This window comes from Coregonus clupeaformis, chromosome 1 (assembly GCF_020615455.1).
Source record: "Coregonus clupeaformis isolate EN_2021a chromosome 1, ASM2061545v1, whole genome shotgun sequence".
Lineage (NCBI taxonomy): Eukaryota > Metazoa > Chordata > Actinopteri > Salmoniformes > Salmonidae > Coregonus > Coregonus clupeaformis.
This window is the reverse complement of record NC_059192.1, coordinates 14,898,676-14,912,504: the sequence shown is the minus strand read 5'-3', so window position 1 is coordinate 14,912,504 and position 13,829 is coordinate 14,898,676. Positions and strand designations below refer to the sequence as shown.

At 42.0% G+C, this 13,829-nt stretch overlaps 1 protein-coding gene across 2 annotated transcripts in view; it reads left to right on the top strand.

Annotated features, from left to right (window-relative positions):
- The window catches only part of LOC121574125 (testican-2-like), a 73,253-nt gene that overhangs the window by 48,331 nt on the left and 11,093 nt on the right, over nt 1-13,829 (top strand). For both annotated transcript variants that reach the window (XM_041886745.1, XM_041886736.1), the window contains exons 4-8: nt 11,315-11,429; nt 12,149-12,254; nt 12,740-12,851; nt 12,994-13,131; nt 13,560-13,778. In XM_041886745.1, the coding sequence (XP_041742679.1) occupies nt 11,315-11,429; nt 12,149-12,254; nt 12,740-12,851; nt 12,994-13,131; nt 13,560-13,778 (690 nt within the window). The remainder of the gene's footprint in view (nt 1-11,314; nt 11,430-12,148; nt 12,255-12,739; nt 12,852-12,993; nt 13,132-13,559; nt 13,779-13,829) is intronic.

The window sequence follows — 13,829 nt, the reverse complement described above, 5'->3', positions numbered from 1 at the left end:
CATTGCATTACAACAACCTCTGAGGTATAACGCATAGGCCTGTAATGCCTTGTGGTCTTCAGATTTGATGCTAGGCCAGCTAAAAGCCTTCTCCATGCATTGGCAATCTTGTATTCATTACCGTAGTGCTCCTTTTAATAAGCCCCTGGCTTTCTAATAGCCTTATCTGGAGCCATATGTTGGCAGCTCCTAATTAGCTCTCGAGGCTGCCCTCTGGTGTACTGTTCGAGAAAGTGCAGTTTGTCTTGGCTAGTTTGGCCTCAATACCATGTTCAAATGACTGAATGAAGGACCTGTACTGTAAAATGTCACCATCAAAAACAGTAATGTCTCTAGGTGGCAGAAAGGAATAATGTTGCTGTTTGACTAGCATAGCAGTAACTTCATTCGGTCTTTGGAGAATGGTGATGAGAGGGTTTTCTATGTTTTCCTGTGAAATGTCCTGAGCACCGTCCTGTGAATTACAAAGTCTTGCCTGTTCTCCCTATGGCCCTCTATGTGAGTTGGTCAGCACAGATGGGCCTTGTCCTGTATAGGCCTACAGACTTGGGTTAGAGTCTTGTGCAGCAGTGTGCTCTCCATGAGCTACTGTCTGAATCCCACTGTGTACTTATTGTTCTGATTGAGCTGAAACACTGTGAGCCTGGGCTGGTTGAATGTCAATGTGCTCAATTAATTGGGGTCCTTCTTTGGGATGCACACTTGGTGCATGTCTGGCAGAAGTGCCCCTTTGCCCTGTGTGAAATTCAAGGTCAGAGATCTTGCATCTCTCTGCCGTTTCCTCAAAGTAGTCATTCATGCCATCTATTGTTGTTGAGTTGGCCTTTCTTCCCCTGCAGATGTCAAGACCGTGAGCTTTGCTGAGGCAGCTGCTATTTCAGTTTGCAGCTCAAGAGTCTCCCTTCTTTCCCTCAGTTCCATCTTTTGTTGGTTTAATTCCTCCTCCTTATCCTCTAGATGGTGTTTGAACATTTAGAGCAGCAGCCTTTGTTATTAATGCTGCTCTTTCAGCCTCTGCTCGGATGCAGGCTGAGGATGTGGAAGATACACCTGAGTGTGAACTCCTGTTAGACCTGCGGCTGGAGGTTTGGGACACACTGTCAGTAGATTTAACATCATCTTTCTCATCAGTGCATTCATCAGGTTTCTCTGCTGCTGGGGCTGCACCTGAAATCCATTTGGACACAGTAACAAGAAATGCATGAATATGCTGCCATTTGGGTTCATACCAATTCAACATGTCATTTTTTTCTTTCATCCTCAGGTATTTATTTTTATTTAACCTTTATTTAACCAGGTAGGCCAGTTGAGAACAAGTTCTCATTTACAACTGCGACCTGGTATCATGTGATAGGAATCAATCAAATCTTTGAATCCATTCAACATTTCATTGAACTGAAGCAAGTTTTTTTTTTTTTTACAACTTCAATATTCTTATTGTCAGTCATCAGATCAGTAACAATGTTAATTTTGCCATTCAGCTTTCCCAGTTTAACCCTTCTGGATTTGCACATTTGGGAAACTTTCTTCTTCAAGGCCTTTTCTGATAAAGACTCCTCCACTAGCGCCATGTCGCCCCCATACACAACGCTATCTGCAGTGGTAGAATTCTCTTCAGACGTATTCCCTCAATAGGCTATCACAATAATATCTATATTTCAATATGCAACCATGAACATGGATCAATAAGCGCTCCGGTGCGCTGCGCTCCTTTAACAGTGTAACTATATCATTCATCTTCACACTTCAATGAATTAGGCAGAGGAGATTGGAAATCGGTTTCTTTGCATTCAATCCTTTGTCCAAATAAGTCACTCCAATAGCAAACTTTCCATTTAATTTGAATGCATGATAAATGTAGCCATTAATCAATCCAACAGTTTGTGTGCTTGTTAGGCTACTTTACATACCCAAGTGTGTCTTTTCTATGCTGTAGTCTTGAGGCCACGCAAGTCTTTTGTTCCTTTTTTTACACGTCTTTCCAAACAATCCAGCTTTTCAATTCCAAAAGTATTTTCCAGCTAAGTCTTTTGACTAAATGTAGTGGCTAAATTGTTCAACATAATTGTCCCTATACAATTTCCATTTCAATCCTTTAGCCACAATGGAGAGTGGTGAAATGTTAGTCTTGACGCGTACAAATCCAATGTCCAGAGTTTGATTCAAGTTTTAAAATAATAATCAATTTATTTGTTCTTCTGGATACAAAAATGTAAAGAAAATTCTACCAAAACGAATTCTGATAATTCAAACTAAAGAAACAAACAGCATGGTAAACATGGAACAGTGAATATTTTCCCGGTATTTTACAAACGTTCCATCCCGAGAAGAAATCACTTTTCTCCCGGGTAACCTGGTATTTCCCGCCAAACCCGGAAGTGTCATTCAAAATCATTATAAAGCATATAAATAGGCCTATGTCTGGATTTGATTACAGCTTTGATAAAAAATGTAAGCCTGATGCTACCTGAGCCTGATGAGCCATACATTAAATACATTTAATGAGCCCAAACCCCAAAAAGCCCAAATGATTGTGCCATTATCCAATACATATTGTATATGATATACAGTTGAAGTCGGAAGTTTATGTACACTTAGGTTGGAGTCATTAAAACTTGTTTTTCAACCACTCCACAAATTTCTTGTTAACAAACTATAGTTTTGGCAAGTCGGTTAGGACATCTACTTTGTGCATGACAGAAGTAATTTTTCCAACAATTGTTTAGACAGATTATTTCACTTATAATTCACTGTATCACAAATCCAGTGGGTCAGAAGTTTACATACACTAAATTGACTGTGCCTTTTAAACAGCTTGGAAAATTCCAGAAAATGATGTCATGGCTTTAGAAGCTTCTGATAGGCTAATTGACATCATTTGAGTCAATTGGAGGTGTACCTGTGGATGTATTTCAAGGCCTACCTTCAAACTCTTTTTTTAAATATTATTTTTAACTCAGTGCCTCTTTGCCTGACATCATGGGAAAATCAACAGAAATCAGCCATGACCTCAGAAAAACAATTGTAGACCTCCACAAGTCTGGTTCATCCTTGGGAGCAATTTCCAAACGCCTGAAGGTACCACATTCATCTGTACAAACAATAGTACGCAAGTATAAACACAATGGGATCACGCAGCCATCATACGCTCAGAAAGGAGACGTGTTCTGTCTTCTAGAGATTAACGTACTTTGGTGCGAAAAGTGCAAATCAATCGCAGAACAACAGCAAAGGACCTTGTGAAGATGCTGGAGGAAACAGGTACAAAAGTATCTATATCCACAGTAAAACAAGTCCTATATCGACATAACCTGAAAGGCCGCTCAGCAAGGAAGAAGCCACTGCTCCAAAACCGCCATAAAAAAGCCACACTATAAAATAGTTTTTTTTTAAAAATAGAACTGTTTGGCCATAATGACCATCGTTATGTTTGGAGGAAAAAGGGGGTGCTTGCAAGCCGAAGAACACCATCCCAACCGTGAAGCACAGGGGTGGCAGCATCATGCTGTGGGGGTGCTTTGCTGCAGGAGGGACTGGTGCACTTCACAAAATAGATGGCTTCATGAGGAAGGAATATTATGTGGATATATTGAAGCAACATCTCAAGACATCAGTCAGGAAGTTAAAGCTTGGTCGCAAATGGGTCTTCCAAATGGACAATGACCCCAAGCATACTTCCAAAGTTGTGGCAATATGGCTTAAGGACAACAAAGTCAAGGTATTGGAGTGACCATTACAAAGTCCTAACCTCCAATCCTATAGAAAATATGTGGGCAGAATTGAAAAAGCGTGTGCGAGCAAGGAGGCCTACAAACCTGACTCAGTTACACCAGCTCTGTCAGGAGGAATGGGCCAAAATTCACCCAACTTATTGTGGGAAGCTTGTGGAAGGCTACCCGACACGTTTGACCCAAGTTAAACAATTTAAAGGCAATGCTACCAAATACTAATTGAGTGTATGTAAACTTCTGACCCACTGGGAATGTGATGAAAGAAATAAAAGCTGAAATAAATCATTCTCTCTACTATTATTCTGACATTTCACATTCTTAAAATAAAGTGGTGATCCTAACTGACCTAAGACAGGGAATTTGTACTAGGATTAAATGTCAGGAATTGTGAAAAACTGAGTTTAAATGTATTTGGCTAAGGTGTATGTAAACTTCCGACTTCAACTGTATAGGCTACTGCACATTATGCATGACAGAAAAACATAACAGCCCATAGATGTAGCTAGCTATATGCTCTCTTGGATAAATAAATTAAACTAGCTCCAGTAGGCTTATCTTTTTGAGTGTGAACTGTATTACTGTACTGTACTGTATTATATCGACTGGAATTACTCACCTTGTTCAAACCATGATAAAGCAGGGAGAAAACATGCAATTCTGGTGCAGCTCATGCGGCTTACAAAGTTACAAGTATAGGCTAGCGAATTTGATTTTAATTTTGAAATATAGTAGGGCCTATTTGTATAATTTAGTAGGCTGACTCATATATATATATATATATATACAGTGGGGAGAACAAGTATTTGATACACTGCTGATTTTGCAGGTTTTCCTACTTACAAAGCATGTAGAGGTCTGTAATTTTTATCATAGGTACACTTCAACTGTGAGAGACGGAATCTAAAACAAAAATCCAGAAAATCACATTGTATGATTTTTAAGTAATTCATTTGCATTTTATTGCATGACATAAGTATTTGATACATCAGAAAAGCAGAACTTAATATTTGGTACAGAAACCTTTGTTTGCAATTACAGAGATCATATGTTTCCTGTAGGTCTTGACCAGGTTTGCACACACTGCAGCAGGGATTTTGGCCCACTCCTCCATACAGACCTTCTCCAGATCCTTCAGGTTTCGGGGGGCTGTCGCTGGGCAATACGGACTTTCAGCTCCCCTCCAAAGATGTTCTATTGGGTTCAGGTCTGGAGACTGGCTAGGCCACTCCAGGACCTTGAGATGCTTCTTACGGAGCCACTCCTTAGTTGCCCTGGCTGTGTGTTTCGGGTCGTTGTCATGCTGGAAGACCCAGCCACGACCCATCTTCAATGCTCTTACTGAGGGAAGGAGGTTGTTGGCCAAGATCTCGTGATACATGGCCCCATCCATCCTCCCCTCAATACGGTGCAGTCGTCCTGTCCCCTTTGCAGAAAAGCATCCCCAAAGAATGATGTTTCCACCTCTATGCTTCACGGTTGGGATGGTGTTCTTGGGGTTGTACTCATCCTTCTTCTTCCTCCAAACACGGCGAGTGGAGTTTAGACCAAAAAGCTCTATTTTTGTCTCATCAGACCACATGACCTTCTCCCATTCCTCCTCTGGATCATCCAGATGGTCATTGGCAAACTTCAGACGGGCCTGGACATGCGCTGGCTTGAGCAGGGGGACCTTGCGTGCGCTGCAGGATTGTAATCCATGACGGCGTAGTGTGTTACTAATGGTTTTCTTTGAGACTGTGGTCCCAGCTCTCTTCAGGTCATTGACCAGGTCCTGCCGTGTAGTTCTGGGCTGATCCCTCATCTTCCTCATTATCATTCATGCCCCACGAGGTGAGATCTTACATGGAGCCCCAGACCGTGGGTGATTGACCGTCATCTTGAACTTCTTCCATTTTCTAATAATTGCGCCAACAGTTGTTGCCTTCTCACCAAGCTGCTTGCCTATTGTCCTGTAGCCCATCCCAGCCTTGTGCAGGTCTACAATTTTATCCCAGATGTCCTTACACAGCTCTCTGGTCTTGGCCATTGTGGAGAGGTTGGAGTCTGTTTGATTGAGTGTGTGGACAGGTGTCTTTTATACGGGTAATGAGTTCAAACAGGTGCAGTTAATACAGGTAATGAGTGGAGAACAGGAGGGCTTCTTAAAGAAAAACTAACAGGTCTGTGAGAGCCGGAATTCTTACTGGTTGGTAGGTGATCAAATACTTATGTCATGCAATAAAATGCTAATTAATTACTTAAAAATCATACAATGTGATTTTCTGGATTTTTGTTTTAGATTCCGTCTCTATTAGTTGAAGTGTACCTATGATAAAAATTACAGACCTCTACATGCTTTGTAAGTAGGAAAACCTGCAAAATCGGCAGTGTATCAAATACTTGTTCTCCCCACTGTATACCTTTCATAATATTTCCCGTAAAGTTAATAGCCTCTCCTCTTTCTCTCTCTATTGTTGCATCATTCCTTTCTCGCTTTCAACAATTAACTGAAATAAGTTTTGTTGTCTTTATCTTCATTGCATTTACATTTACGTCATTTAGCAGACGCTCTTATCCATCATTCTGATGACATGATTGAATAATATAGGACTAGAATTAAATGCGTAAGGGTTTCTCTTCTCTTCACAAAGATGTAATGGTTATGGGTCTGAATAAATAACTGCTATTATAGCTTACCACCATCGCGCATTCGCTCTTCTTTCAAACTACCCGTGAGTTCTATTGGCTTCTGTATTTAACATTCAGCAAACGAGCTTGCGTCCCTCTTCGAATAGTCTGTTGGTATAAGAAATGCTAAAAGAAATCATGTCCAGCAAGCTATTCTAGGGTAGCTTTTCTTGCATGGGTCTCCAAGAGCTAAGGAGCATTTTTTAAGGAGAGAGGCCAGTGGAGCACAAGTGTGTGTGTATTGCACAAGAGACAGAGGCTATATATTAGAAGCTTATTATGCATTATATTAGCTGCAGCAAATATAGGCCTACCTGTCACATGATGAGATGATAGGTCTACATGCATTGTGAATTGCGCTCCATACTGAGATGGGCAGTCTGTCCCCACCCTGAGCATTGATGATTCATCATGCAGAGAGCAGCGAGAAGGCCGTAGAGAAGCCAGATTTAGACATTGCATATAATTGAACAGTTCCATTTCACGTCATGCTGTTCATATAAATAATTTATTATAATTTACCGGTTTCTCGCAGTTATTTATCCCAGTGAAAGGGAGTGGTTTTGACCAATTCGGCACATTTGGGTAGACTTGATACAAAATAGTCCAGTATTGCAATGCTTCACTGGATCAATCTGAAACTTTGCGCACACACTGCTGCCTAGTGGGCAAAATCGAAATTACGCCTAAACTGCAATATTATATTGTGGCCTTTCGCTTGCATTTCAAAGATGATGAAAAAAATAATAATAATAGAAAATGCATGTTTTTTTGTTTGTATTATATTTTACCAGATCTAATATGTTATGTTCGCCTACATTCATTTCACATTTCCACAAACTTCAACATGTTTCCTTTCAAATGGTATCAAGAATATGCATGTCCTGAGCTACAGGCAGTTAGATTTTGGTATGTCATTTTAGGCTAAAATTGAAAAAAAGTGTCAGATCCTTAAGAGGTTAACTGTTTTCTCCATTGGCCTGAGAGGGTGTACACACACTTGACAGGGGATTAGTGGCAAACACACATACAACCGAAATTCATCATGAATTGGAAACATACAAATATACAATATAACCTATTTGGCTCCTACACCGTTAACAGCACAAACAAATTGTGCACTCATAAGTTTAATGCAACGGCAGTAATGGAGTTTATCGAAATGGAAATGTTTATACTTGGTGGGCATGAATGGAGAATGGTGGTTCAATGTGATGAGAGAGCAGTAGAGAGCTTGCATCATCACACAAGCCATTATTTATAGGGATTATATATACAGTGGGGAGAACAAGTATTTGATACACTTCCAATTTTGCAGGTTTTCCTACTTACAAAGCATGTAGAGGTCTGTAATTTATATCATAGGTACACTTCAACTGTGAGAGATGGAATCTAAAACAAAAATCCAGAAAATCACATTGTATGATTTTGAAGTAATTAACTTGCATTTTATTGCATGACATAAGTATTTGATCACCTACCAACCAGTAAGAATTCCGGCTCTCACAGACCTGTTAGTTTTTCTTTAAGAAGCCCTCCTATTCTCCACTCATTACCTGTATTAACTGCACCTGTTTGAACTCGTTACCTGTATAAAAGACACCTGTCCACACACTCAATCAAACAGACTCCAACCTCTCCACAATGGCCAAGACCAGAGAGCTGTGTAAGGACATCAGGGATAAAATTGTAGACCTGCACAAGGCTGGGATGGGCTACAGGACAATAGGCAAGCAGCTTGGTGAGAAGGCAACAACTGTTGGCGCAATTATTAGAAAATGGAAGAAGTTCAAGATGACGGTCAATCACCCTCGGTCTGGGGCTCCATGCAAGATCTCACCTTGTGGGGCATCAATGATCATGAGGAAGGTGAGGGATCAGCCCAGAACTACACGGCAGGACCTGGTCAATGACCTGAAGAGAGCTGGGACCACAGTCTCAAAGAAAACCATTAGTAACACACTACGCCGTCATGAATTAAAATCCTGCAGCGCACGCAAGGTCCCCCCTGCTCAAGCCAGCGCATGTCCAGGCCCGTTTGAAGTTTGCCAATGACCATCTGGATGATCCAGAGGAGGAATGGGAGAAGGTCATGTGGTCTGATGAGACAAAAATAGAGCTTTTGGTCTAAAACTCCACTCGCCGTGTTTGGAGGAAGAAGAAGGATGAGTACAACCCCAAGAACACCATCCCAACCGTGAAGCATGGAGGTGGAAACATCATTCTTTGGGGATGCTTTTCTGCAAAGGGGACAGGACGACTGCAACGTATTGAGGGGAGGATGGATGGGGCCATGTATCGCGAGATCTTGGCCAACAACCTCCTTCCCTCAGTAAGAGCATTGAAGATGGGTCGTGGCTGGGTCTTCCAGCATGACAACGACCCGAAACACACAGCCAGGGCAACTAAGGAGTGGCTCCGTAAGAAGCATCTCAAGGTCCTGGAGTGGCCTAGCCAGTCTCTAGACCTGAACCCAATAGAAAATCTTTGGAGGGAGCTGAAAGTCTGTATTGCCCAGCAACAGCCCCGAAACCTGAAGGATCTGGAGAAGGTCTGTATGGAGGAGTGGGCCAAAATCCCTGCTGCAGTGTGTGCAAACCTGGTCAGGTCCTACAGGAAACGTATGATCTCTGTAATTGCAAACAAAGGTTTCTGTACCAAATATTAAGTTCTGCTTTTCTGATGTATCAAATACTTATGTCATGCAATAAAATGCAAATTAATTACTTAAAAATCATACAATGTGATTTTCTGGATTTTTGTTTTAGATTCCGTCTCTCACAGTTGAAGTGTACCTATGATAAAAAATTACAGACCTCTACATGCTTTGTAAGTAGGAAAACCTGCAAAATCGGCAGTGTATCAAATACTTGTTCTCCCCACTGTATGTGTGTCTCTTAATTGGCCTGGGCTATTGTTTGCATTCAAGACCAGGTCGTTTTTATTTCTCTGTTTGTCACTGTCAGAGTAGCCACTTATTTCGGTAATTTGTGTGCTTTTCAAAAAGATTCTGCTTATGTCATCTATCATGTAAATGAATAGAATTGCATTAAATGCATACAAATAAAGCAAATTTATTTTCCAGATCCTGCAACAAAAAAAAAAGTGTGTTAATCCAAAAAACATGTCTGCTCAACTGTATGCCACTACGCAAATGCGATTTATAGATGCATGCAATGCTCTATTATAAAGGGCATTTTCTTCACCCCCCTGGCAGCACCCCCAACTCAAAACATCTTCCCGCAGCCATGCAAGGTGGCTTTCCTCTTTTGTTCTCTATTGTTCCTCAAGCAAGGGGGAGGCCGATGACATCACAGATTCCCATCAGACCAACTCCTTGAATGCCCTACTCCTTGAAGTTTGCAGTTGTGATTAAAAAACACTAATTTGCTCAAAACATATTTTTTTACCCTTTAGTGTGTGTACTTTACTGTATTTATACTTGGGATATCGCTTTTCAACAGGACGTCTTTTAATCCATGAGGTTCAGCTGTGTTCACTCACAAGCCAGCAGGCACGTTCCAGTCTGATTACTTCTAGCTTCAAGTGCAGGGGAGGGCATGGATATGAAGTTGCTACCCCTCACAGCACCACAGGTAGAAGAAAGACCATTCTAGACCATCTACAAAGATCCCTCTAGGCCCCATGAAGAAAAAGTGTCATTCCGCCTAGGTCTTCCTCTACATACCCTACTGTATAGTCTCTATACATGCAATGCTCACCTACAGAGGAGGTTTTAACTGCATGGTTTTAGCATTGAACCACATGCTAATTGACACGTCAGAACACAAAAGCAACGCCACCTCACTGCCTGGAAGGTGCATCAAAGCTGGGACCGAGAGACGGCTATCTCAAGGCCATCGGACTGTTAAATAGCCATCACTAGGCGGCTCCCACCCGGTTACGTAACCCTTCACCTTAGAGGCTGCCGCCTCATATACATAGACTTGAAATCACTGGCCACTCTAATAATGTTTACATATTTTTGCTTTACTCATCTCATATGTATATACTGTATTCTATTCTACTGTATTTTAGTCTATGCCACTCCGACATTGCTCATCCTAATATTTATAATATTTATATATTCCTTAATTCCATTATTTTACATTTAGGTTGTGTGTATTGTTGTGAATTGTTAGATATACTGCACTGTTGGAGTTAGAAACAGAAGCATTTCGCTACACCCGCAATAACATCTGCTAAACATGTGTATGTGGCAAATAAAATTTGATTTTTATTTAATTTGGAACAGATCCATTAACAGAGCACAGTCCCTTGAATGTCCTTCCGCTAGACCTAAGAGCAGAGGGGGCCTATAATTAACAACATCTGGACCTGGAAGGCCTGTTTGGCTTTATCTACTGGGTAGTGAAGTTGATGTGCATGTCACTGTAATGGCTATATGAGGATGGGTGGACTTCAACCATCAGACATGTAAATATTGGCATTATTCGCCAAACGAATGAGTAGTTATGTTGAACTGCACTGTAAGACTACCACCATCTGACATGCAAATGCTTACATTGTTTTGCAACTAGTAAGTTAATAGAAGGAAAGTAGCTTGAATCACTCCAATTGAGATGACCGAGGGAATTGAGAATGGGGGGAGTGAAAATAGAGATTGTGGTGGGGGGGGGGAGATGGAATACAGAAAGAAAGAACATGTAGAAAGTGGACACAGCAGAAGGTTTACATCAAGAGACAAGCAGAGAGAGAAAGAGAACTGGATAGTCACAGGGAGAGAGAGCTGGTGAGAAACATACATAGAAAGAAAGACTGCTCTTCTCGTTTCCACAGAAAAGGAACATTAGATGGATAAAGGGGAGGGAGAAGGCGAGAAACACAGATGTTTCTATAGTCTGATCTCCTTTTCACAGATGTTTCTATAGTCTGATCTCCTTGTCTTTCCACAGATGTTGACACTACCAAGGACCCCTGTCAGAAGGTGAAGTGTAGCCGACACAAGGTGTGTATTGCCCAGGGATACCAGAGGGCTGTGTGTGTCAACCGCAAGAAGCTTGAGCACAGGTGAGTGTGTCTAGCCCCCAAGCAAGATGGTTGATGAATTTGACTTGACGTGCACTCAAAGAGATAAATGTGTGAACACTAAGCACATGCGCGCACACACATACTAACGCAAGCAAGCACGCACCCACTCACATGCGCACACACACACTGTGACCTTCAAGGACTAGATGCAGTATGCTGTCACATCCCAGTCAATGGAAATTCTAATGTTGCTAAGGTTAGTGCCACATAACTAGAATGAGATTCTATTTATATGGTTAGCACCCTAAAAGTGAAGTGTTTTCCCTCATTACAGTCTGATGTTGAATGATTCTGCTGCTGTGCTGTAGACAGATGATTAACCACCTCTAGGCATACTGTACTGCACTGTTACTGTACGTCCCCAGGGAAACTCTAGCTCTATAAATACCCTGTGGTAGTTATGATACGAGGAAGGATCCTCAGGACATGTCTGTGGATGTGTTACCGGGTAGAAAACCACTAAACTAGATTATCACAACACAAACTTTCACAAAATATAATATAAATATATAGTAGGATTATGAGGTGGAATTCATTAAAGCCGAACTGATGTATGCAACTCAGTTTACTGTGATGTTGCACGTGGGAAGTACTTTATTGTAGCCACCAAGCCATGGTAAGTATTATAGAACCTCTGTGCCCTCTGTGTACTGAGTGAAGCATCCTGCTGAACTACTGTGTGTGTGTGTGCTCTGTAGACTGAAGCAACCTTCCCTGAGTTCTCCTGAGGGAGGATGCCAGCCCTGTCCCATCTCCTCCTCTGTTCCTGTGTGTGGCTCTGACGGACACAACTACGCGTCACAGGTACAGCAACACACATGCACACACATAATGACATGGGGGGAATTGAGTTATATCCCAGATACAGATGAAATATTTATAAAGGTGACTGTCGACTGACTGCACACCCTCATTCAAATCTCTCTCTGAAACGAGCATTTAGATGAATAGAGCGTAGTCATTTCATTTCCTTTTTCCTCTTCAACATATCATTTCTCAACAAGGTCAGAGACAGTCCCAGAAGACAAAGCATAACTCAATAGAAACACATGGGAGAGATGCCTCACCACAACAACCCTCTGGTCCTCCTGTTCCTCTCAGGCTATTTATCACAACCCTTTGTCATTGTGTTGTATATCTCTGGACACTGTTCACCTCTAACAGTATCTATATCATTATGTACAAGCTCTAGATCCAAGAGACACAACACAACGGCCGTGTTTTAATTCACTGATAATAACCACAAAACACAGAGAAACATCGCCTGATAAGAGATGTTTGTGTTGCAGTGTAAATTGGAGCAGCAGGCGTGCTTCACAGGGAAGGAGCTGACTATGAAGTGTTCAGGTCTTTGTCCTTGTCCAACCGCACCCCCCGTCACAGAGACAGAGGTCAAGCATGGTGAGTACGTAAATGCATGCATACACACACACACACACACACACACACACACACAAATGTGCACACACACCCAAATGCACACACATGCTCACACACACAAAACTGCAATGCTATACAATAACTATTTCTCTCTCCTTCTCAGAGAGTTGTACAGGACAGGACCTCTCTGATCTGGGGGAGAGGCTGAGGGACTGGTTCCAGCTGCTGCAGGACAATGCCAAGCTGAACAACAACAGCAAGACTGGAGCCAGCAACACAGCAGGGGCTAACACTGGATCAGGTAAGAGATAGAACAGATGCAGAGCCTGTGGTCTAGCGGTAACGCTCCCGGCTTATACGCGTATACTCCTCTCCCCACCAGAGATCGTGGTTCAAACTCCGCTCCAACCCTTTCATTTCCTTATCCCACCTGTCTGCCTCTGTCATTGCATGAATGTCTCAATAAAGTGAACAAAAAAAGAGACAGTAAAGTTATTATAGGGCCAGCACTGCATCAGGTAAGATTAAAATAGGACCAGCAACATACTGTATCAGTTGCAACAGTGAAGATATTCTCCTTTCTTTTGCAATCTAGTGACATTTTTACTTACTGTAATCCTGACGTCTACCACTGTTATATATATTTGATCTGTATATGTGGGTTTAACTCATTCCCCTCCCCCTTTTCACTGTGTGTGTGTGTGTGTGTGTGTGTGTCTCTGTCTGTAGTCCTGGACAGGAGCGTGGTTGCCAGCTGTAAGGACTCTTTAGGTTGGATGTTCTCAAAGCTGGACACAAACAGTGATCTGTATCTGGACCAGGCTGAGATTGTAGCCATTAACCTGGACAAGTACGAGGTCTGCATCCGACCCTTCTTTAACTCCTGCGACTCCTACAGGGATGGGAAGGTGTCTACGGCCGAGTGGTGCCTCTGCTTCTGGAGAGAGAGTGAGTATATTGTGGGGAGAGGGGTGTGTTTCTGTGAGGGAGTGTCTGTGA